General features: G+C 38.6%; 1 protein-coding gene across 1 annotated transcript in view; it reads right to left on the bottom strand.

The window, feature by feature from the left end:
* Positions 1-1,059: 1,059 nt before the first annotated feature.
* Positions 1,060-25,208, bottom strand: part of LOC136556330 (sodium channel protein type 5 subunit alpha-like) — a 33,415-nt gene continuing 9,266 nt past the window's right edge. Inside the window, exons 7-26 of the mRNA XM_066549482.1 lie at positions 24,825-24,882; positions 24,016-24,157; positions 22,772-22,969; positions 21,298-21,477; positions 20,133-20,522; positions 19,251-19,377; positions 17,237-17,475; positions 16,697-16,897; positions 15,581-15,934; positions 13,452-13,889; positions 11,204-11,324; positions 9,544-9,698; positions 8,697-8,879; positions 8,370-8,477; positions 6,665-6,943; positions 6,030-6,083; positions 4,987-5,128; positions 4,317-4,417; positions 3,628-3,898; positions 1,060-2,258 (exon numbers count right to left, since the gene is read on the bottom strand). Of these exons, the coding sequence (XP_066405579.1) occupies positions 1,060-2,258; positions 3,628-3,898; positions 4,317-4,417; positions 4,987-5,128; positions 6,030-6,083; positions 6,665-6,943; positions 8,370-8,477; positions 8,697-8,879; positions 9,544-9,698; positions 11,204-11,324; positions 13,452-13,889; positions 15,581-15,934; positions 16,697-16,897; positions 17,237-17,475; positions 19,251-19,377; positions 20,133-20,522; positions 21,298-21,477; positions 22,772-22,969; positions 24,016-24,157; positions 24,825-24,882 (4,940 nt within the window). The remainder of the gene's footprint in view (positions 2,259-3,627; positions 3,899-4,316; positions 4,418-4,986; positions 5,129-6,029; positions 6,084-6,664; positions 6,944-8,369; positions 8,478-8,696; positions 8,880-9,543; positions 9,699-11,203; positions 11,325-13,451; positions 13,890-15,580; positions 15,935-16,696; positions 16,898-17,236; positions 17,476-19,250; positions 19,378-20,132; positions 20,523-21,297; positions 21,478-22,771; positions 22,970-24,015; positions 24,158-24,824; positions 24,883-25,208) is intronic.

The following is a 25,208-nucleotide window of genomic DNA, read 5'->3' as shown; positions in this document are numbered from 1 at the left end:
GAAACACAGGCAGGAGGGAGAAAGGCTCCTACTCCAAAGGGACACATCCATGGCCATGGATGATGTTCATCACCACAACCAAGGACACCTCTGATGGGTCCCATGTGGAGCTCTCCAGCCTTGGTTTCTGGTGTCTAAGGAAATGGCTGAGGTGATATTACCAATTTCCAGCCAGTGTTATTTGTGTTTCTTTTCTCTGCCAAAGAGAAAAGTTCATTGTCAAAAATGAACTTGAACACAATACTCAACTGTTAGAAGTTTGAGGAAAGTATGCAATAAACACAAATTTCTATGGGGTGATTGATGGTACAGCTGCCTTCATCTCACTGCCAGAGGAAACCAGGTTAAAAAAAATAATCCTCACAGGCAAAACATAAACAAGGTTTTTCTCTGTTCAGTATGACTTCTGTAAGACTAGGAGTGTATTTATTATTCCATTAAACTTCAGTAACACAACTATGATAATGTACATGCCACGGTTTATTCTGTAAATCCATCATATGGGAAGAAGTCCACTATACTGTGGAATACCTGTGGATCATGCAGGGTCTATGTTTGTGGCACATCTGTCCCCAAACATCAGAAAAAAAAAAAAAAAATTTAAAAATCATCAGTGATTTGCTAAACAGGTTTATAATGATAGTAGCAATTAGGAATGGAATAAATATTAGCTCCTTTCCATTCCTCACTTTATACTCATATTGACATTCATTTTCTGTTCTCCAGTAGATCCATTGGTGCTTGGACTTTTTCTCTGCTTCCTGTACAGGGGAAATATCAGCTGAGGTTGCCTGTCACTGCTGTGAACATGTCACAGTACCGAGGTACTGTGGGACACACTTTGCAGTGAGATGCCATTGATCAAACAGATCCAAAACCTTTCTCTGAATAGGAAAATATTGAAGAAAACTGAACACAGCAGAGCCAAAGGCCACGATTCTCAGCTGCCATAATCAACAGGCTTGGTTTCATAGGGAGGCTGCCTCTGCTGATATACATTTACAATATCATCTTCTGTGAAAATTTAAAAATATTCTTAATAGCTTTGTCACCAATTAACTACTTAATGTCTGGAGATTGTTCATCGCCCATTATTTCTCCATTCTCAACCATGAGATTGCCACTACTCTCTCTTGTGACACTGTCATACGACGGAGGGATGGACACTGAGGACGACGTTTCAGACCTGTTAGGACTCCTACCATAATTTGCATGCAGCATAGATGCAATGAGTCCTTCTTTTTCTGGAGCAGCATCTCCCAGAGTGTCAGAGCTGCCAGTTCTGTGCTGGTACAGGTAGGAAGCCTGTTTGAGGGAGCGCTGGAGCAGGTGGCTCCTGTAGGCACGCTGGATCACCGTGGCCGACGCTTCCTCTTGCCTGTGGCTGAGCGTAGTGGATATTGGCTCATAGGATTGTTTTGATGGATTGGCAGCCATGAATTTCTCCTCCATATGTACTTTCAGAGTATCCAGCTCTCCAGAATCTCCCAACACCCTCTTGGTGAAAGCAAACAAGATATCCAAGCAGTGTATCTTGTCCCCACTGACCACAGGCAGGTCCATTGCTGTGAGTTCAACTTTGTTTGGTTTTGGTACACACAAGGGCTTGGGCAGAGCATCTGCAAAGTCTGAAAGTGCAGAGAAAGTTATGAACTGAGTTGCCTCAGGATCAAACTTCTCCCAGACTTCATAAAAGATATCAAAGTCATCTTCCCCTAAAGGCTCTGCACTTTCCTCAGTGGCAGCATTGAAGTTCTCCATAATAACAGCTATGTACATGTTTACAACAATGAGAAATGATATAATGATGTAACTTACAAAATAAATAATACCTATGGCAGGTTTACCACATTCACCCACTTCACCACTTATGATTGGATCACAATATGGTGGTCCAGTGTTTAAAATAGGACTGAGAAGAGCATCCCAGCCAGCTGACGTGGTGATTTGGAAGAGACAGAGCATGCTGTTAGCAAAGGTTTGGAAGTTGAACATGTCATCAATGCCACCTTCCATCTTCACATAGGCAAAATTAGCCATGCCAAAAATGGCATAAATGAACATGACCAGGAACAGCAAGAGGCCAATGTTGAACAGAGCAGGAAGGGACATCATTAAGGCAAAGAGCAGAGTTCGAATTCCTTTGGCTCCCCGGATGAGTCTCAGGATCCGGCCAATCCGGGCCAAGCGAATGACTCTGAAGAGTGTGGGTGGTAAGAAATGTTCAAAGGCTTTGCCAATGTTGGAAAGCAGTAAGGCTGAAAAGGAGAAGATAACTCATTAGAATATAATATTTTTCCTTAACTTGTAAAGAGGCTGGAATGATAATATATTCACAGCTCAAAAATATCTGATGTGTGTTTGCTAAGCCCCACCAGAATAACTTTTAGGAGAAGCTGAATTGAAATAATAGTTGTTGAAATCAGCAATTATGAGCTACATTCTTCAGCCATCAGAGAACAGTCCCTGTTGCACAGAAGATGACAAGAAACTTTCTGTGCACAACTTCAAATATCTGTATCAGCTGACACTTGACGACTGATGGTTTTCTTTGACTCTGGTTGCATGAATACTTCAGCAGATTCAAGTTACCTTCTACATTTGTCTTCAAATACTGACACTACAAAGCTAAACTAAGAAAACAAGATATAAGGCAATGTCAAAGTAATTTAGATAATACAGGCATGATATGTAGAAGCAAACAGAGCGATGAACACAGAAGATGTGCATGCCATTCTACAACGGCTTTTGGTTTATTCAGGGACAGAGCTACACATGGACGTTATTTTTTCTTTGTTTGAATGAAATAAATGACACCTAGTAGCATTAGAAGAGGCTTGTCTTTTCTAAGTGCAGCTGTTTTGGATAATTTTTTCTGTATTTACAATCCAGAAACCTAATTTCCCAAGGAAGAGCCATAGTCTTACTGGAATCTTATTTACCCTAGACACGAGTAATAGTAAAGAACTGAAATATCCTTCTTGCCTCTTGCTAGGGCAGTACTAGCCCCAGGAATATTTAAATTGGCAAGAAGCTCAAATTTGCAGCAGAGCTCTTTACCCCATTCTTCCATTGCAATCCCTTCAAGTAAAAACTAATACATTTTTGGTGATCTTTTCTATTGTGTTACAAAGTGAGAGCCCTTATTGTCAGTCAGCAATGCCTGAATTCTACAGGCTATAATCTAATTCCATTCTTCCCACTCTATTCATATTCCAGTATTCCTGTTTGTCTATATATTTCAGTCATCTGTCAAAAAATACAGATGACAAACCCCAATAATTGATCTCATTGAATATTTCTTAGTTGGTACTAAATCTGTGACAATGGGAATTATCGTGTAATGTGATACTGCTATGATGAGTCATTCATTCTGTACTTCAGATGAGGAAAAAAAAAACCTGAAGAACTATTATAAATATATACACACTTTTACTAAAGGAATTGTTTTGAATCTCATTTAATATAATCTTGAGGGGGCTTGTTTATTTTTTCCTTAATACCTTATAGTATTATGACTTACATTTCAATGATTATTTGCAGTTAATAAATTTTAACTAATATTTTTTCTTTCTAAAAAGAATAATAATTTATATAGTAAAGAATTTTCAAGACAGTTTTACTTACCAACAAGTGACATAATAACAACAACTAAATCAAATATGTTCCAGGCATTTGAGAAATAGTACTGCCTCAGAGCCAGCAATTTCAGCACACATTCTGCAGTGAAGATGGTAACAAAGAGTATATTGATTTTGCTGAGGACGTTTGTCTTTGTTTCACTTTGCTCATACGTTTCCACCATCATTGTGACCATATTGAGGCAGATGAGACCCATGATGACAACATCAAACATCTGGGATGTTACAATGTTGAAAAGGAAACCTTGGTATCTGTTCTAGAAGGGAAAAAGAATACTTCTGACATCAGTTATGAAAATAAGGAGTACCCATCCATACATGTTTCCAGCATTTCCAATTTTTATGTCACAAAATCACTCAGCTGCAATGAAGTTGGAGAAATTGGAGAAAGGCAGAGTACAACAAAGACATTAAAAATCCCTTCCCATCCTGAAGTTTTATCAGTTACAAGAAGAATATAAAACCCAATAATATTTATGCAGAGAACTTAATAAATATTTAACCTGTGAAATAATTCCATCCACTTTTTGGTGTGGAACTGACTTTAGAGAACTGTGCAAGTATCAAAGTAAAGACAGTAAGAATATTTTATATGCAATATATAAATATATGCACTTTCCAGTGAATTAAATTGCATTTTTGCAATGCGTTTTCTCAGTGAAGAATTCTGTTTACCAATGGTCTTGGAATGGGTTTTTGAGGTTTCTTGGATCCCAACTTTTTCATTGCATTGTAGTATTTTTTCTGTTCTTCTGTCATAAAGATATCTTCCCCACCTAAGTATACAAAGAAATGTCACTGTTATCTGGCGAAGAGCAAAACTACTGTACTTAAAATGTCTAAAATTCTGGAAACTGACATTTCTTCCTTTTTTACATCTTGCTGTTACTGGCTCTAATTTCATATCATGTAACTGTGTCCAAAAAATCAGTGGCACAAACCAGCCATTCACGGAGTAGAAGTCTTGGTGTGAAACTCAGCCCACCCAAAAGGCATGCAAACAAAAAACATGGACAGGATCAAATCTTTCCCTGGCCTTGCTGAATATCCAGATTTTTCCCTCGGCTTTCAGGCTGGGCTTGCTAAATATCCAAATCACTCATCAGAGCAGCTGTAGCAGACCACTTTCTAAATAATGAGTCTCTGGTTATATTGAGTTCCTCAAAAGGAGTGAAATTTTAAGAGGCTTTGAAAGGTTTGGGGAAGATCTAGGTGTTCAGGTTACAGGGGAAAAGAAAGGAGAAAGTTATTTCTTGTAATTTAATTATCAATGCTCTGGTAAATGCCAATAGAAGTTTTAGATTCCATGTATAGGACCTTGTTCTGTAAAGCACAACCAATACACTTATCTTTTTCTTTTGCTGGTTGAAGTTGTCAATGATTACACCAACAAAGAGGTTCAGGGTGAAAAAAGACCCAAAGATGATGAAGTTCACAAAGTAGAGATACATATAGAGACTGTACTCCATTTCTGGCTGATCATCTTTCTGCAAGAATGAGAAGGAACTTGAGAAATAACAATACAGCAACATGGGCCCAATTGAGAATAATCTTCATATTGAAGCTCCTCTCAAAAATTGGTTCCAGGAGAAACTAAGATTTACAGACTTTCTGCTAATTGTGACAAAAGTGGTATAATTTAAAAATACCAATAGTGCATAACACAAAATTTTGTTTGAATATTCTTGACATGATTTCCACGGGCATTGCAGAAGCACCTTTTCAGTTCCTTTCAATAAGAACAGGAGCTGTAAATTTTTCAGTACATGAAAAATCAAACAAACTATTTAGAAGTCAAATTCCAAGCTCTTGCCATTACAATTCTTGGCCTAGATATGTTGTTGCTCTTTTATCTTCTTAGCAAAAAACTTCTGTGATGGCTATTATTAATAAAAACAAAATTGGGAGAAGAAAAAATAACTTTTCAAATTGAAGAACAAAGAAGAAAAACATTTAAACACACAAAAACTTATCAATATATGAAAATAGTATTATTAGTATTTTCATATTTAATATATTATTTTATATTTTAATATATAATATTGCTAATATTATAATATGAAAATAATTTAAAAATTCTTTTATTCCTTTGAACTCCAGATGAAATTAAGGCATCCTCTACATTTCAATTTCTTTCCTTACTAAGTCATACCACTTTGTTCTGTTTTAGTGGGTGGATCTAGAGCTGAAACCCTTTCCCCGTTGCAACAGAGGAGCTTTAGGATATGATGAGTCATTTGCAGATTGAATGTTTACATCACCTGACAAAAATAATTACTGGTAGCATTTAGCACTGACAAACAGCAGATGTAGAAGTGCAAAATGAATACTGCAATTGCAGAAAGCAGCAACATTCTCAAAAAATACGGTTTGAATGAAATGACTGACCTCTCGTGAATCTACTGCTGCATACATGATGTCCATCCAACCCTTAAATGTTGCCTGGAATGAGAGATTATGGAAAATGTTTTGAACTTTGACCTTGAAAGTCTTCACATAATTTGCAATATCAGAATGACACTGACTGGAGCAAGAGCCTTTGCTATGCTCACAGGCACAAAGCACTCAGCTCTGGCTGCTGCTGTGAGTGGCATTCTCAGCCTCATAGGATATGAAAGCTCTCAGTGGGGAGACAGAACAGTTTATCCTAGGATTCTGACAGAGCAAACCCTCATCAGCATGGCACTAAAGGCCATGCAACCCTCATGGCTGAATAAATCCACATTCTGACAGAAAAGGTCACTATTTACCCCAGAATTCCTTCCGAGATGGACTCTAGGATCATGAAACTGCTGGAGGCTGCAACAGCACTTGCCCACCAGATGTTCCTTTATCACCTGGAAAGTCAGGGCGGGTCTTATCTATCCCCCTTTTCCCATTTGTGTGCGTGAACTGCCAGCTACAAGGGGGAGCAAGCTGCAGGATATTCCACTCCCTGCATCACCCTCAGAGATGAGTTAGGAATTAACAAAAGGTCAAGCCCATCTGACAAGGGCTGGCTACTGAGGACAAGCAGCACTTACCACCTGAAGAAGAGCCAGGTAGCCAGAGCCAACATTATCAAAATTGACTTTAACATTGATCCAGAATATTTTCCCAGTGTTGTTGTACATCTCACAGTCTGTTTTGTTTGTGATGTTGCCCTCTAATACGGAATTTTCATCTGTCATATTGACACATTTCCCAAACTTCCCAGCAAAGAGGTTCACTCCCATGATGCTGAAGATGAGCCAGAAGATGAGGCAGACGAGCAGAACATTCATGATGGAAGGGATGGCTCCCAGGAGGGCATTGACCACAACCTTGGACGAAAAGGGAGAGGAAAAATACGCTTCAGGAAAAAGGATGAGCCCAGGTATCTGTAAGCAGTCACTTAGTCATCTCTGCAAAGAGAAACCTGATGTTTTCTAGGTAAATAGTCACAGTCACACTGGTCACAGCTGTCAGGGGGACCTTGAACGATATCTTTAGTATCTATTAGGTTTTCAAAGCAATAGTTGATATTTTTTGGTCTGCTGTGAGGTCTCACCACTGCTAAAATCTAAGTCCACCCTTTTTTTTTCCCCCTCCTTATTTTTGGAATAGGACATGGTCCATTTGTCTCTTTGTTTTAGATTTTATTAACATAAAACTTCTGAAGTATTCATCCATGAGCACTTGTGCAGAGGACTATATTTAAGACTGTCAAAAGTAGTTCCTAAAAGGACCAGTAATAATTCTCCACTAGTAATTTGCTTCATTTATTTTTAGTGGATTATGGTTGTGTTTGGGGTTTATAAGCATAAGCCAGGTACATTACCTGTGTTAGGTGCTGTATAGCCACAGAAAAGTGTCCAAGCAGATTTTAAATGTATGCTAAGACATAACAGATTGCTTTGAAAAAATTGGATAAGGGAATGGTGGGAACATTTCTTTGAGTTTCACGGTGAACTCATCTGTGAGGTAGCAAAGAAAGACTTGATGGACCAGCAGAAAAATTCAAAGGCTTTGTGAAGGTTTTTTGGAGACTGCGCCACACACATTCTTCATAGCAAGACATAAAGTATGACATTACCTGTTTCAATATCAAAATTTACTCCAGACATGGAAATTTGGATACATTCTGCTAATTAATTTAATGACATTTCTGTCTTCACAGTGTCAAGATTGCAACCACAGAGTTTTCAGTTTTATTCTTCCTGAATAAAAAATAATAAATAAATGTGCTCTTTTGATGGGAAAAGAAAATCTAATGTTCTACAGGAAAACACTTTTGTTTTCTGAAAGAACTCTATTTAAAAAATAATTTGAGCAAAGTACTTTTTAATAGGCTACAGTTTTTGTAAATCAATCCAGTAAAATCTTTCAAAATTGAAGTGACTCTTTCCTCTGAGTTAGCTTGCTATGAGATTTCAAAAATTATAATTGTGCTCACAGGTCTTATTCTCTGTTTTATTTTTGCCTTTCTCAGTAAGACAGGAACACAAGAATGTCTGAGCAGCAATGGAACAAAATTCCACCTAGGCCAGTTTTAATTTCAACAGCACGTGGATCAATCACTCCAGGAAAGTCTATAAGGAATGCCCAATTACAGAAGAGCACAACCAAGGGTCTCTTAAAAAATGTATTTTATAGTTCCTAAGCTGGGCTCAGGGTGAGCATGTGAACTTGACAAAGACACAGTGATGAGTCACAAACCTGTATTGTGCTCATCAGCTCTGACAAGCTTTGGCTTGCAATCAGTCTTACCCTCATTCCTTCAAACCGTGACAGTGCTCTCAGGGGTCTCAGAGCTCGCAGAGTCCTGAGAGATTTCATGGGCCCAAAGGTACTGCCAAAGAGGTTTATCAAAGAGACCTGAGTGGGAAGACAAAGGAAATGCATTAACAACATCCTGTCATCTGTTTCCTTTATTTCTGTTAAAAAAAAAAAAACCCAACCAAAAAACAAAACCATGTTTTCGGTGCCTGGACTACAATATCCTGACACCATTGCTACAGGGGTTAAGGTCTGAAATTTACATCCAGAAAATAATCAGGGATTCTGCTGCTAATGCTGTGTAGGAACAGCAAGGACAGAACTTACATCTACAATAAGGAAATCCAGCCAGCACCAGGCATTGGTGAAATATTTCTTGAAGCCATAAGCCACCCACTTCAGAAGCATCTCCAGAATAAAGATGAAAGTGAACATTTTGTCAAGAAATCCCAATATTGCTTGAATTCTTTCTCTCTTATGTATATGGATGTCTTCAAATGCCTGAAATCATAATATATGTAGACAAATGCAAAAATCAGAAATTAACCTTGTACATTTAAAGTCAAGAAACACTGAGACCCTTTCATCATTCAGCTTGTTTTAATACAGATCTGAACACCATTTGTTACTCAAATCTCTGCCAGCTGAGTAAAAGTGTAATTCTCCCTGTGCCTTCTCTTTCTTTTCTCTATATAAAACAGCCCTGTGGATGCATCCCTCCTGCACAATGAAATCCCGTGAGCACAGGATAAAAATATATACATATTTTTATAAATTTATATAATAAAATTTATATATTGAAGAGAACTAAGCTTTTCTTCCCCAAGTATTAAGAGTCACTTGTTTGTTTTAATGGTATAAAATCTCCTTAATATTTCACAATTGTGACATAACTTCCTGAGAAAAATCCAGTATACAGCCAGAAGAGAAACAGCTTTTGAGATTCATGCATTCTTAGCTTAGCTCATGCTCTCTTATAATTTTTAATAACATCAATAATAGATTTGCAATAATTAAAATGATGAATAAATGACTGCTATTTGAAGACTCTTCCCTCTTTATGAGTTCAAAGATATTCACTTTGTTTGTTGGTAAAAACAACTTCTCTGGGTGCAAATTAAAGCAAAAAACCCTTCATGAATACATGAAACTGTGCTACACCAACCAGGGCTCCACTGCTCAGAAGAATCATGAACACGATAAAGGACTCAAACCAAGAATGTTCCACAATCTGGTAGCAGGTTTTTCTCAGATTCCACCATTTTTCTCCTCCAAACTTTGCAGCACTATCCAGGCAACAATGGAAGTACCGAGCACAACCTGAAAGTGAGAGACAGCAATGAGTGCATGGAAGGGGGGCAGGTGAATGTGAAAGCATGGCCAGGAAACTCCTGGGGATAGGACACAGGCAACGGCCACAGTTACTGCATCCTTGTTGTTGGTTTTCCCTGTTTTACCAAGAGAAAAAAAATTGAGATACATTCAGTTTAATTTGCCTTGTAGCTCCTATAAAGTAGGTAGAGCCCCGTTGGACAACTTTTCATTATTTCAATATTGTATTTGCAGGGAATGCCCTGACAAAGGCAGGAATGACACATCTGACTCCATGTTCTCAGAAGGCTCATTTATTACTTTATGACACTATATTATATTAAAGAATACTATACTAAACTATACTAAAGAATACAGAAAAGATACTTACTAAATGCTAAAAAGATAATAATGAAAACTCCTGACTCTTTTCAGAGTCTCAACACAGCTTGGCCCTGATTGGCCAATGAGTCAAAACAACTCACAGCAGAATCCAATGAAACAATCACCTGTGGGTAAACAATCTCCAAACACATTCCACATGAACACAACAAAGGAGAAGCAAATGAGATAAGAATTGTTTTCCTTTTCTCTGAGGCTTCTCAGCTTCCCAGGAGAAAAATCCTGGGCGAAGGAATTTTTTCAGAGAATATGAATGCCACATTTCAAGATATTTCTGAGACACTGGACAGGCTCTCACTGACCTGCTGTTGGGGCACACAAAACTTCAAGGCCATGGGAAAATTCTCGATGTTACAAAAGTCCTTCTCAGTTTCTGCACACTCTTTGAAAAGCAGAGATGAGATGCTGTAACCCCAGCATAGAAAGACACCGAATTTTTCAGGATTGATGTGAAAGCCAGCATTGTTACATATTAGGGTAGGAAAAAATCACAAAAGCACTGAACACATCCTAGAACAACTTCCAAAGCTAGGTATTGTCTGATGATTTGAAAAGAATCCTCAGATTATTGGATGATATTTAAGGTCCTTTCCAACCCAAATCATTCTATGATTCTCTAATTATCACCCCATAGAAATTCAATTCATCTTAGCAGCTTCTTTTGCTTATTTCACTCCTTTGTTTGAGATTGCTCATGAAATGTTATTCAAGGAATACTTTTACTGCTGCAATGTATTAATAAACCTGATGTGACAGGTGACCATTGCCATGTGAGACCTGGTCCCACACACTTCTCTTATGTTAAACCCCCAAAGTGACTTGGTTGTGTAGAACTCAGTGAAATGCATCTCACCTCACAATCCTATTTTTCAAACTGGGGTCTATGCCATTGCCCATGTCCCACTTGGAAGCAATTGGCTTTTAGGGAAAGGGTTTTATTTTTCAGGTGTCTCAGTCTCTGTGTTGGCTAGATAGGCACAACTATTTAACTTTTTTTCCAATAACTAAAATTAACTGAAAATAATCTGACCCTATTGGCTCAGCATCACTAGAGAAACAAGTTGAGTTTTCACTCTTCTCACTTCCCAGTAGTGAAACCACAAGAGTCTTACCTTCTGGAAAACATTGTTCAGGAGTCTTGAAGTCTTCAGAAAATTCTGGAATCTGTTTTAAAAGATCTTCAGGATTTGTCAGATCCACTGTGCTGACTTCAGAAGAGCTGACACTGTCCAACTACCAAGCACAGTAATATCAGTTATTGATTCTTTCTAATTTGGGTCCAAATGAGTAAATTAATCCATGAACAAATAAAACTCAAAATTAAAGTTTGGTATGTACTAATATTACAATTATTGTTGGTAATGGAATAAACTTTTTGATTTTAAAAGATACAAGCTTAGAAGTACCAACTGATGCATTGAAATAGAGGCCCAAGCTCTATAATTACAGTATCTATCTACATGAACCAGATATACCTGCCTAATCAGCTGGGAAACTGAAGAGCTTTTAAATTGCATATTAGTGAATATAGTTCTCAAAAGAGGAGAAGTTACCTGGGTTAAAACCATGAAATCATGGAAAGATGCATTCACACAGGAGACCCAGATAAATAAATCAGTTATCATGCCAGGAACTGAGCACCCATGATAATATTTAGGAAGCAGAAATTGGAATCACACCCTGTATTCTTCAGTAGGCTTTTTGCCATCTCATTAAACCAAAGACAGTATCATGAGTCAGCAGTTTGCTAGCAATTGTTTACTTTATGCTTTTCTTCTTTCATGTTTCCATAATGCTGGTTTTTACTTCTTTGAATGTATTCTATATTCAAAATTATTTTAAAATCACTGTAAAACTGGTAACAATGATCTTTAATGACACAGAGAGAAACTGATTTCAAGCATTACGTTTCTTGAATCCAAGATACTTAGGACACAGGCAGACTTGATGGAATTTCCCACATGAAAACTTATCTCTCTTGAATTCTTCTTTTTTTTTAATCCTCCTTTTTTGTGGAGTCAGAATTTAATGAATGGAAGGTATCAGAGAGTATTTCATAAATTATTGATAATTACTACTAAATTTACATCATAGCTTTCCCATTTCTACATGCTCTCTTTCCTATACTATATTTTTTTTCTTTAAAATAAATACCTAGAAAACCTTTGATTTTGCTCACAGAATTCCAGCTCCAGTATTGCCTCCTGTCCTGCCAGACCAGGTACTGCAAGTTCAGAGCTGCTTCTGGCACTAAACTTCTCTCTGGTAAATCCCTGAACCGAAATATGCTTGTGTTTGACCTGTATTGGAAAATTAACATCACTGAAAAAAAAAAAATGTTACCTCTTTTTCTTCTGGTGATGAGAGTTCACTCTTCCTGTCCTTTCCTAGATAAAGCACACTGAATTCTTCAGAGGAAAATCCTGATCCTTTACTTGAGCTGCCTGAATTTTTTGCTCTGTCTCCTCTTTGCCTCAGGTGATTTTCATCCTGAAATTAATCTGTGGATTAGAGGGCTTTCTTTTGCCTTTCTAGGGAGTGTACAAATCAGAGGGGAAAAAACAATAAGCTATAAATTTCATTTAAAGTGGGAATCTCCAGACAAGAGTTATAAGAAAGGATCATTTTGAGTCTCTGATTTTACTTAAGGATAGAACTTTTCCACAACAGAGCAAATGAAGGCATTTTAGTGACCTATTCAAAACTTAAATGAGAATTCTTACATAGGAATTAAGAAGTAAACTTAATATGGGAAATTGTGATACCAGATTGACAGCTGTGATTGAAACAGAACAGAAAAATTCATGGAGCACAAAGAAATAGGGTAAATATATGATGTAGTATCAAAAATATGTCCTTGGTAGAGCCACTCCATACTTAATCCCATCCACTTCTAATAATTACTACATATTATACACAGGAAGGAAAAATACAAAGTAAGGATCAGAGCTATAAATTCATATTCTGAATCCATGTTCTGTACACAGAACATGGATTTTTGCTCTTTTGTGCAAATAATACCAAAACAGTTGACATTAAACATAAATATTTACAATAAAAATCACACGTTCACCAAGGACTGCCATAATTACCTGTGTGCACCACAGCATGTCAGCTAGAATTCCTGCAAAAATTTTCTTTTAAAACCATGAAAGAATCTTGATTTTAAAAGGCTCCCAGTGACGATTTACCCTCGCTGTAAATATTTTTACTTTTGGCTCTAGTTCAGAACTTTGCAACTTTCTGAAAATGGATCAACATCTCCCACCCTGTTCTGCTAGAGGCTCTTCTCCCACCCATCCCTCCCTTCATCTCTCTCCACAATTCTGCTGTTCCAACACAAATTAAGATATCCATTACCTGCTTGCTGCATTCTGTGTCAGTAAATGTGCTCAGCTTATCATCATCTTCAAAACCCTCACTTGTATTCTCTGCCTCAGCAATAGGGACACAGACAAATACGTTGGGGTTTCTAACAAAATCTTCAAGACCTGGGCATTTGTCCCTGTTTTTCTCAATCCATTCATTATTGTAATTCTCTTTACAACTCTTTGGCTCTTCACTCTTGAACCCAAGTGAGTTCTGTGCAGTCAATTTGATTTTCTTCTTGTGCACTTTCTTTATGTGCCTGAGCTTTCTGCAGCAGGCATCCCACGTCACGCTCTTGACAAAGTGGAACGCCTTGCGGATCCGAGCAAAGGCAATCCGAAGATTGTTCATCTCTCCATCATCCTCTGTTGTCTGGAGACTGTCAGCACTGAAAGAACTCAGCAGCAGTGCAATGAAAAGGTTGAGAACCTGAAAGAAATTGAAATAATAATTAAAAAAAAATCAAGTCTGGAGATTAGCATTCGAAAATCTGAATTTTAACTTTGAAGAACACAGACGCTACCAAAGTTCTGTCTCTCCTGAGCAAACCAAAACACGGTAATAAGGAAATGGCAGCAACTGATCACATTGTGATTGATGAAATCAACTTCTCTATCTGAAATTTCAACATTCCCATTCCTCTCTTCTCAAAAAAATGTAATTTAAACTACAAGAGAAAACAGATCTGTGTGGCAAATGCATTATTTGATGAAAGCAATTTTTTAAAGGTTAAAGCAGTAACATTGACTCATGTCCTGTCAGTTTAATAATTGTCTCTTCATTCTTCAAATTAGAATTAAATCAGGCCTCTGTGCAGTTACTTCCAAAATTCTGTAAGATCAGATTCAGGCCCAGAAATTTCCTCAAATCTGCCACATTATCACAAAAATCAAAACCAAGAGAAGCTCGAATTTTTCATTTTTAAGCACCTTCATATAAAGGAATTTTTAAACCTCCATTTGTTTTGGTTTTTTGGTTTTTTTTTCTTTTTGTTGTTTGCTTTTAAGGGAATGTGAGAATTTAATTTTTTCACTAGTATTTTGGTTACTAGTGTGTATCTTAATTTTTGTCATGGCAGAACTGAGCAGATAACACCCCCAAGCCATCCAAGGACCACAGGCAGTGGAGAATATCAGCTCTCCAGAGATCAATTCATCTCATCTGTCTTACTTATTGACTTTAGGCTGGAATAAATCTCAGTCCCAGATACCTCTCTCTGCTTCCTCAGACCATAAGAAAGCCTGGACAAAAAGTGGGGGCTAAACACTTCATTGCTTGACAGTTAACATTAAATTGTGATATAAATCTCACTCACAGCATTTCATCACTGGCATCAATCCTTGCACTGTGAAACAGACAGGACATTCAATACATATTTAGGATTCAGCCACAGAGCAGAGATTTCCCACAAAGGTCTGCCTAGAGTTAAATATGTTCAGAATTCTTTTTACAATTAAGAAAAGATTGGCATATGAATGAATGAAGGACATGACGAACCAAGTTACTAAAAGAAGATATTTATGATTTGGGCATCAAGAAAGGACAGCTCAGGACCAAGGAAGGCAGGCTGTCCCTTGTGTCCCAGTATAGTGTGTTGAGGCTGTGTAGGTTATGCCATTGCAAGACCTAGCTCTTGGATATAAATGTATCTTGAGATGCCTAAAAATAATCCTGATTTCTGTGGTAGATTCTGCCATTTGCTGATAAAGAATTCAGTACTTGCATGAGGTCTTAATAAAATAACTAAAATTGATTTAGAGAGGGACTTAAGCACTTGGCCTAATTAATCCAAGCAGGTGAGCCATAAGCCTCACTGATTATTTACATCCAAATCCCAAGACAGGGAGCAACTTAGCTGCCTGTGGTGTATTTACTGCAAAGGTGTTTCTTGTCAATTGCCACATGGAAAGGTCGAGTGGTGCTGTGAGCAAAGCTCACAAAATGGGAAAATACAGACAATGGTCCAAAGGTGAAAGGAAAAAGAGGATTTCGCAGACTATAACATACATAAGTAACTTTTCCACCTGTTTTTAGGGAAGCTACCTTTTTGTTGTCAGAACAACCATTAACTGGAGTCCACCACAGACAGGATGAAGAGAAGAACAGATTGCGAAACTTACCACTAAATTTCCTATCACCATGACCAGCAGAAAGACAACAAGACACATTGATGGTTCAGCAACCACCATGCAGTCCCACATGGTCTCAATCCATTCTCCACACAGAATTCGGAAAACGACGAGGAATGAATGGAAAAAGTCCATCATGTGCCAGCGTGGCCTGCCGTCTTTGCTTATTTTATCGCAGTTGAGCGCATAACTTCTCCCAAAAAGTTGCACCCCTACTACAGCAAAAATGAAAATGATGATTCCCAGGACGAGGGTCAGATTACTCAGTGCTCCCAGGGAGTTACAAATTATTTTAATTAGAGTGTTTAAAGTTGGCCAGGACTTTGCCAGTTTGAAGACCCTCAGCTGCGTAGCAACATAAAACATAGAGTTAGACATTGGTAGAGATAACTCATCTTTGCACCATGCAAATCCTACAACAACCAAATTACTGATATTCTGAACTATTCCAGCGATGCAACGTTTGTGGTACATTAATACTTTTTTTAAAAGTATTTATAGATATTTTTTTCTCTTGGCTGGGCAACACTGCAAACATAAACTAATCACCTCGTAAAGGACCAAACTAACTTGAGACCCTGATAAATGCAGGCAGGTGTCCATGCAATTCTCTTGATGTAGATTTTGGTGCCTAACTTACACGTAAAACAAAGGACCAAAAGCTCAGGGACTGCTGCTGCAGCACTATGAAAAGAGTCTATATTTTGATAAAGCAATTTAAGTCAGTCCCCAGTGTATGAAGTGGAAACCTTAACATAATTTCACATCTCTCTTTAAATATTGTTTATTTCTGTTTGTACTCCAACACTTTTTTCCTAATTTCCTGTGCTAGTTTTTAATTATTTGTGTCATTTTTATAACATGTCCATGCTGGAATATTTTTTTCCTTTGAATATTTCTTGAAAAGTGAACTCAAAAGAAATATACTTTTTAAACTCTTGACTCTAACGTCACAAGGAGTTTGAGTGTGTATCCTAAAGCCAAGTTGAGGAAGAAAAAATAATTGGGATTAAAAAAAAGTAATTTCTTGCCTCCTAACTGCAGAAGTATTCTGTACTAAATTCACAAGATAAAGTTTTATACAACTGAGCATGCATGAAGGATTACCAGTCTGAAGGATCGTAAAACTGACAGGGTTCCTCCTTTTCTCCTTTCTCTCTTGTTTTTGTGTCTGGGGAAACTCAGTTCAATTAAACTCAGTGTGACAATGACACTGTCAAAAATATTCCAGGGCTGCTGAAAATAGTAATAGGGATCTAGAGCGATGATTTTTAAGATCATTTCTGCAGTGAAGATTCCTGTAAAAACCTGTGACGAGGAAACAGTGGCATCAGCCTGCAAGTAGCCATGGGTTATCTCTAGGTCACCTTCCCTCAAATAACATTCATGGACAGGTTAATAAAACCCATGTTTATGAAGTCCTAATGCACTTTTAATTAAAATGGGAGGATTGTTTTCTGCCTTCTCAGGAGCACGACAAACTGTATAAAAAAATCTGGGAATTGTCTGTATTAGAAACAAAGTTTATAAATGCAGGGTTTGCTAATTTTTAATTTTTACTTTCACTTTTTATGTTTCAAGTGAAAACACACATCAGCCAATTAACTAATTCTATAAAAAAACCCACATAGTTGAAAATTTGCTTACCAAGTTTCCTATTTTAAGCATGAATTTAAAAGTAGGTGACATATTATTGTGCTCCAGTGCCATGAACAAAGTGTTCATCACAATGCAAACCGTGATGGTGAGATCAAAAAAAGGATCCTTTATGAAAGCAGCCACTTTTTCCTTGATTCTCAACCAAAGTGGGCAACAGTCCCAAATGAGATACTTTAAAGCAAAGTTCTTCAGGCGTGGTGGGCATTTCTGCTGAGCTTCTTCATGTTCTAAACAAAGAAGAAAATCCTTCTATCATTATTTATCACTGAGCAAGATGGTGAAATAACAACTTCAAGCATTCAAAAGATGAGAGAAGGCAAAGGAAATCTCATCTCTCACAGAGCCTCCCTGAGCTTTTTACCATTCATGTGGTTCTTACACCAGCTGATAAATGCAAAAATAAGAACTCGGAGAAAATGCCAAATTCTTTTGTGAGCACTTCCTTCAAAAGCCTTTGGAAAGGGTTTTCTTTGTTTCAGACTGGTACTAAAACCATCTGGCAATGCAGATATTTGTGCCCTCACCACTGCTTCTTATGCTCTTGCAGGACAACAGAGCAGCTACAGCACTTCCCACCTTGTCTTCACGTGGGTGTCTGGGACAACGGCTGTGTCTCCCTTGACCCTCAAGGCAGTTTAAAGAATCAATGGTAGACATGGGAATTCTGACTCTGGCAAATCCAAATTGCCTGAAATTTGGTCTTTGGCGTTTTCTATGGGAAAGGTCACACCCACCATTTTCCAGCTGATGCAAGCTGAACACATCTCAATTATCCTCAAGTAGAACTTGGGACAGAAGCTGTTTTGTCTTTGTCATTTTCATCTTTTTAATCAAATCTAAATCTCATAGCTTTTTTTTCTTATCCATTAATATTAATTAGCCCTTCAAAATACTTCTGACCCAGATTAAGTCCTGTGCAAATTCATTGACTAACTGAACTAGCTTTAAATACAAGCACAGTAGGAATTACTCATCTGGTTTTCAGGGACCTGGAAGCTTTTCAGAAATAGATGAGCTGGGTCTGACTCATATCCTTTTCTTAATTGGCCCTGTCCTTATTTCTTCTCTCTGTTTAATTTTCATATCTTCTCCCCCAGGCTCAATACCTACATCTGCACCCTACATCACTCATTCCAGAGTGATCACTCTGACTTAATCCGCACTCCAGGTCTAGCCCTTGTCTTCCACTAGAGCTACAAGTCCTGTCCCACCCCAGCTCACAGCTAAAACTGTGCAACAAAACCCAGATCTTTGATGAATTACACTTCAAGGCAAAGTTCAACTGGATGTGCTCAAATGTGATTCTCCTAGGAAAAAGCTTTAAAAAAAATTTAGAAAAGGGACCTTCCTGCCACAGGAAGGTCCCTGCTACCTCCCTGTTCAATCCCATACTTGTGGTCCAAGAACTAGTGGTAGAGCTCCTCAAATGGGCCAAAAGTTACTCATCCTGAATAACTTGGACCGAAATTTTTCAGCAAGATCTGCAACAAAACTATTAGTCATCAAAATGACTGTCACTGATTAACTCCCACCGAAAATTCACTTGGGAAGGTAAATTAAAGGAATAAAATTGTGACGTTGAGTATTCAATATCCAAGAATTGTCATAACTAATTTTACAGGCATAATCTTATTAATTGTTGAATTCTGCATGCCTGTGAATCCTCCGAATTCTGCCACTGACACAACAGAAATCAGAAGCTCAGGAGGAGAAAACAGTGTCCCAGTCCTGCAGGTCAGATGATCAGAAATATCTTCCACCCACTCTCACTCCAACCCCCCTCACTCTCTGCCCTACAAAACAAGCTTTTGCAATAAGCAAAGAATGTGTTCCAGTACACAGAGACTGTGTAACACCTTTTTTTTCTAAAAGAAATCCAAATGAACAATGAAATTCCTAACTACACGCCTACAAACCTCTGCTAACTTTCAAGAACTATGTTTTGTTCTTTCATGGCACCATTATTTTAGGGTTGAAATAAACTTAATGAGGAACCACTTACCCTCCAAGACACTGGTAATTATGCTGACTACGCTTGCTGCCCTTTGTCTCTGAAGAGCCTCATTAAAGTACTCCACTGACAGATGAGGAGGTAAATGCATCATGCTGCTCTCATCATGCACAGCTGGCTGCTCAGAGAAGTAAACACGATTAGGGAGATACCACGGGAGTGAAATGAGCCAGGATGTGATGATAGGTAACTGTGAGAGTTAATAGGAACAATGACAGGCAGCCAAATAAATGTACATTTTTACAAGATGTAATAGATGGTGAGACCAAAGGTCCTACTCTCTTATGGGGCTGCAGTGAATGGATCCTGCAAGCATGTAACATGGGGCAAGCACAGCCCTGGAAATGAGTGTATGAGGGGAAATGGGCCTAGGAATTATACAAGAGACTAATGGAATAGGAGAGAGGTGAAGGATAAATAGGGGAAATTTGGGAACTTACAGGCAAAGCTGCTGCATGATGCTAAAGGGGCTATGAACAAAAAAAAAAAAAAATTAAAAAGTCACGGGCATTATTCAAAATTACACCCCTGAGCAGCATTTGGGATGAAAAGGGTGACTTGCAATTTCAGCACTAGGAATCTTTCAAACGATGTTAGTGCAATTAATGAATAGCAGAAACATAAGGTTTACCAAAATCTAATTTTCAGGAAGCATCAGACTATTAAAAATCAGACTATTCTACAGACAACAATTCTACAACAACATCAGCACGCTTGAGTTCACATCACTGTTTGCCATTAAGGTGAAACTGTTAAAACAACAACAAAACAAAAAAAAAAAAAAAAAACAAAACCAAAACCAAACCAAACCAAATCAAAGATTGATAAAGCACCATATAAAGCATATATTTAAAATATTATATTTTTCCTCACCAGATCCCCCTTTCCTGAGTCTTCCATGACCGGTGGAAGCACGGCTCCTTCAGAGGGCACGGGATCTTGGCTGTGCACCCTGCTGCTCCCCAAACCCACCCCGGGGTGCTCATCCAGGCTGCCTCCCTTGCTGCTCCGCGCGCAGTTCGGGGTGGCGGGGTGGGAGCTGTGGCCCCGCTGGCTCTGCAGGCTGGGGCGCCTTCCCATCCGCGGCCCCGACAGCGACCGGCAGCGGGGTTGGTGTCCCCCAGCGCCCGCGGTGTCGTCGTCACCCAGATCCGCTCCGGAGTCACCCTCCACAGCGGGCATTTGGAAGTTGAAGATGCTCCCGTGGCTCGGCCGGCGCTTGGCCGGGCTGGAGCTGGGGCCGTACACCAGGCCCAGGAGAGACTGGAAGGCCAGGAAAAGCAAAACAGAGAGAGCAGCGTAACATCACAGAGAAAATCTGGGGAAGCTGTAAATTGTTAGAGCTTCGTAACGTTTACTGTCAACCACTGCAAGTCCAAAGCTCTTATTTGATTTAGATTTTTTTGGGAAGGATTATGTTTAGATTCTCAATGACAAATAATAAAACTTTGGCCCGGGAGAGACTGGAAGGCCAGGAAAAGCAAAACAGAGAGAGCAGTGTAACATCACAAAGAAAATCTGGGGAAGCTGTAAATTATTGGAGCTTTGTAACACTTGTTGTCAACCACCGCAAGTCCAAAACTCTTATCTGATTTAGATTTTTTGGGAAGGATTGTGTTTAGATTTTCAACGGCAGATAATAAAATTTTATGAGCTGTACCAGCTATTTTTGAGATAATACTTACATTTTATACTTACATTTTTAGTATGAAATTTTATACTTACATTTTAAGTATAAAATTTTTCACAGAGAATGACAATATAAAAGCTAAGTTCTGGTAGTCATTCACTTTTTTTATTTCTCTTTGTTATAGAAAATCTATTTAACTATTTTAACTTTTCTTTCATGCTCCATTTATAATACTTCCTTTTCAAATTAATTTTTTCATCTAATTCTTCTTTATCCAAACATTTGTTCATTTTAAAGACTTAAGAGTGATTTGTGTTTGTAATGGGTTTTTGTTTATGCTTTCAAGCCATTAATTTTAAATTGAAATTAGAAAAGCTGTAAGGATCTCAGATGCAGATAATAGATTACCAACTTTCGTTGACTGTCTGGGAGTTGTGACTTGGGAAGTTCTTCTTCTTCATTTTCTTCTCTCCCTAGTGACTTATTTCTCTTTTGCCTATTGCTCCTTTCCTTGATTTCTTTGGATGACAGAGAAGAGGCTTCAAAGGAGCTAAGTGACAGGATATCAATCCCTTTAATGCCCAGTGACTGAAATTAAAAAAACCAAACATGGATGATATTTTTCCTAGGTGCTTTGAGTAAAAGCAGAAAGAAAACACTTATGTGCTCTATATTATTATTTCCTGATAACAATTTCTGTTTCACAAAACTCATTAAAAATCTTCAAATATGTGATAATGCTAAAATAAAGAGGAGAGAATTTCCCCCAACATATGGAGCACTGAACAATTTGCTATTTGCAGTGGTTATATGATTACAAGTACTGGGCCTGCCAGAGGCAAAATAATCACATTATAGCTCCTACTCCTCCATATGGCAAACTTGCTTACAATAAAAAATGCTCAGTTTGAAAATAATGCAATAGAATACATCCTTTCCCCAAAATAAATATTCAATCTATAATAAAAGTCTTTCTTTTCAGTGGGGATCCTTGGGACTATATTCACAGTGTGGATGGCTTTCCTTCCAATGTTGAATTTAGGGTAATATTTTTAAAACACAGGAGTATCTTGTTCCAGAAGCTTCTATGCTATTTAAGTTACCAAGAGACTTTTCAGTCAACTACAATAGGTTTTGGCTCAGATGTTAATGCAGAAGAATTACTGTGTGTTTCTTTGCTCAGCAGTCCAAATGACAAAATAGAATAAAAAAGAATTTTAAAAAAGCTCAATTTTCTTTTGGAAGCTGCTGGTTGATGGAGTTAAATACTTAAAGTAACATCAACCTTTAATGCATTTTATCCAGAATAACAGTCATTGATTCAGAGAAAACATACACAGCTGAAGGAGGAGTTGTTCTGCAGCTGCAGGAATCACAAATTTCAATAAGTTATCACTTGCTCCTGTTTCCACGAGTGGTTTTTATATACAGCTGTACACAGGGAGTGATGCTTTTTCTTATGTCTGGGTGGGGCTCTGAGCAACCTGGTCTAGTGGAAGGTGTCCCTGTCCATGGCAGGGGATTGGAGTGAGATGATCTTTAAGGTCCCTTCCACAGAATTCACAGAATGACCAGGTTGGAAGCCAACTTCAAGGTCATCGAGTCCAACCCAGCCCCAGCACCTCAACTAAACCCTGGCACCCAGTGCCACATCCAGGCTTTGTTAAACACACCCAGGGATGGGGACTCCACCACCTCCCTGGGCAGCCATTCCAGAACTTTATCACTCTTTCTGTGAAAAACTTTTTCCTAATATCCAACCTAAACTTCTCTTGGTGCAGTTTGATACTGTGTCCTCCAAACCTAAACCCGCCCTTCCAACCTAAACCTGACCAAAAATAGAACAATGAGAAAAACACTTGCAAGTGAATTATTTACATACCTCTTGCTCCTTCTGCAGTAATTCCATAGCTTCCCGAAATTTCCTTTCCTTTGCCTCGGTTTCAGCAATGGTGGCCTTGTTCTGGTCCTCGTATGCCATTGTTACTACAGCCAGAATCAAGTTGACTAGATAAAATGAGCCCAGAAAGATGACCATCATGAAGAAGACTACATACACCTTCCCAGAAGCTCTGAGGGTCTGCAAGCAACACACCCCAGAGATAAACATTACCACAAAAAGCACCAGGTAGGCTTTCAATGTGCACTGAGCTTCCTAGACACAATGCTTCAGGAAGCTTAAACGAAATTATAAATTTCTTTGCTGTTCTTCCCTGTCTTCCTCCCTCCTCTGATACCCTCACATTGTAAATCCCATGAAGGCAATGGAGGAGGCATTTTTTACATTTTTGAAGGACAGTACAGAACCCTTTTAGGACTTTTTTCCAAGAGCAGGGCAAAAGGGCTGGGAAGCACTTCAGCATCCCTTTTCTAGGAGTTACTGGCAGAAGGAAGGACCATGAGCCTACCAGGGCCATGCCTGGGAAGAGCACACCATAAACTCTGGACATTCCCCACAAGTAAGGGCGAGAAGAAAGGAATGATGAGAGCAGTTATGCAGATTAAGTTATTCCATATAAGGTGATGTTATGAACCCTGCTTTCTGATTGGTTAGTCTTGTGTTCTATATAAGGTATGGTTTCTGTTTCTCTTTGGTTCCCTGCCCTCTATATAAGTTAGTTTTTGCCTCATTTCATGGTCTCCTGGAGTTGCTCCCTACACTGTACAGCTTATGTTTCTGTTGTTCATTTACTGTTAGCATGCCTTTTATTTTCCCTTATTAAACTTTGATTTTTGAGCACTCCTGTTGTACCTGTCCCTATTTTAGTTACTGCCACACTCCCACCTGACCCTGTCCTGGGGTTGCACCCACCATCAGCAATGGGGGTTCATCCAGCAGCACCCTCACAGATGAATCATTGATTGTACATCCCATTGAGACAATCAAGGAGGCATTTTTACATTTTTGAAGCACAGTATAGAACTCTTTCAGGACTTTCTTCCAAGAGCAGGGCGAAAGAGCTGGGAAGCACTTCAGCATCCCTTTTCCAGGAGTCACAGGAAGAAGGGAAGATGTGGGCACAATGACCTGCAGCTATTGCTTTAATTTGAGGTTTCTTGTCCTCTCTACACATCTTCTGCTTCAACCAATGAAGATCAGTTCTGAGCCATGCACAAAACTGGTACCTGTTGGTACAGACGCTCCCAGTAGTCCTGGGTCATCAGGCGGAATAAGGAGAGAAAAGCCCAGCCAAATGTATCAAAACTGGTGAAACCATAATCAGGATTTGGCCCAATTCTACAGCATTTATAGCCAGGAGGACAGTCCCTAGAATTAATAACAAAAAGTGGAGCTCTTATAAATGTGCAGATTTCAAGGAAAACTTCAGTTTTATGTAAGAGCTCTGATTATGTTTCAGCTCTGCAGTTCATTAGAGTGCAAAACAATTTTCTACTCCAGGTAGTATTGGCTGGAAGGAGGGATGGAAAAAGCAGCACCCACAATCCAGAAACAAAGGAAGAAGACAGGCTGGAGTAGATCACCAATCCAGGACAGCCCCCTCATCACCAATCCTCATCCCCTGCCCCTTGCTGCAAAGCAGCCACTCTCCCTCTCTGCCCAAATCTGCCCTCCAAAATTCTTTTTTGTTTTTCCAGTTTAATGCCCATGAGCCTTCACAGAGAGGAGTGTCTGTCTTGTGCTATACCTCAGATCTTTGACATTTTCAGTTCTCTCACACATCCATGGGAAAAAAGAAGACAACACTTCAGGAAAGTCTAAAAGACTAATTAGATCTGAATAAGCCAACTGCAAGTTCATACTTCATTCCCTACAAGAATTAAATTATCTGACTACTATACTTTATTTTCTGTGTTCCTGTTTCTGCATTCAAGGAAAGCTTAGAATTCCTGCTTTTGTCTCACATGACTGAGCAAATACAGGACCACAGAGGCAGAGAAAACTTCCAAGGAAGAAATAATCTTAAGTCACTCACCCAGCACCATGACCACACAGCAAAATATCCACAGTACCATTTTTCCTAGCAAAGTCATCTATTCAAAAAAAAAGGGAAAAAAAATTAAACCCAGAGCACTTTCTAGCCTGAATCCTCTATCATTTAATATTAGTAGTGATGAGTAACCAGTGACCTGTAAGAGTGAGAGCACAGGTTTCCCATGCTCACATTAACTGCGCCAGATTGCAGGATGCCCTGGCCTCATTTGTAAACATGAATATGTGTATGCATGAATTTCAGACTGAAGGCACTCCTTTAATGCAGAATGTTTACAGTTATTATCACTTTGGCTATGTCTGTATAAAGAAAATGAAGAATTGGAAGATATAGGCTCAAGTGCAGTCACAAAATCCAGAAGTGGTT

This window comes from Molothrus aeneus, chromosome 1 (genome assembly GCF_037042795.1).
Source record: "Molothrus aeneus isolate 106 chromosome 1, BPBGC_Maene_1.0, whole genome shotgun sequence".
Classification (NCBI taxonomy): Eukaryota; Metazoa; Chordata; class Aves; order Passeriformes; family Icteridae; genus Molothrus; species Molothrus aeneus.
This window is presented reverse-complemented; position numbering and strand designations above follow the sequence as displayed.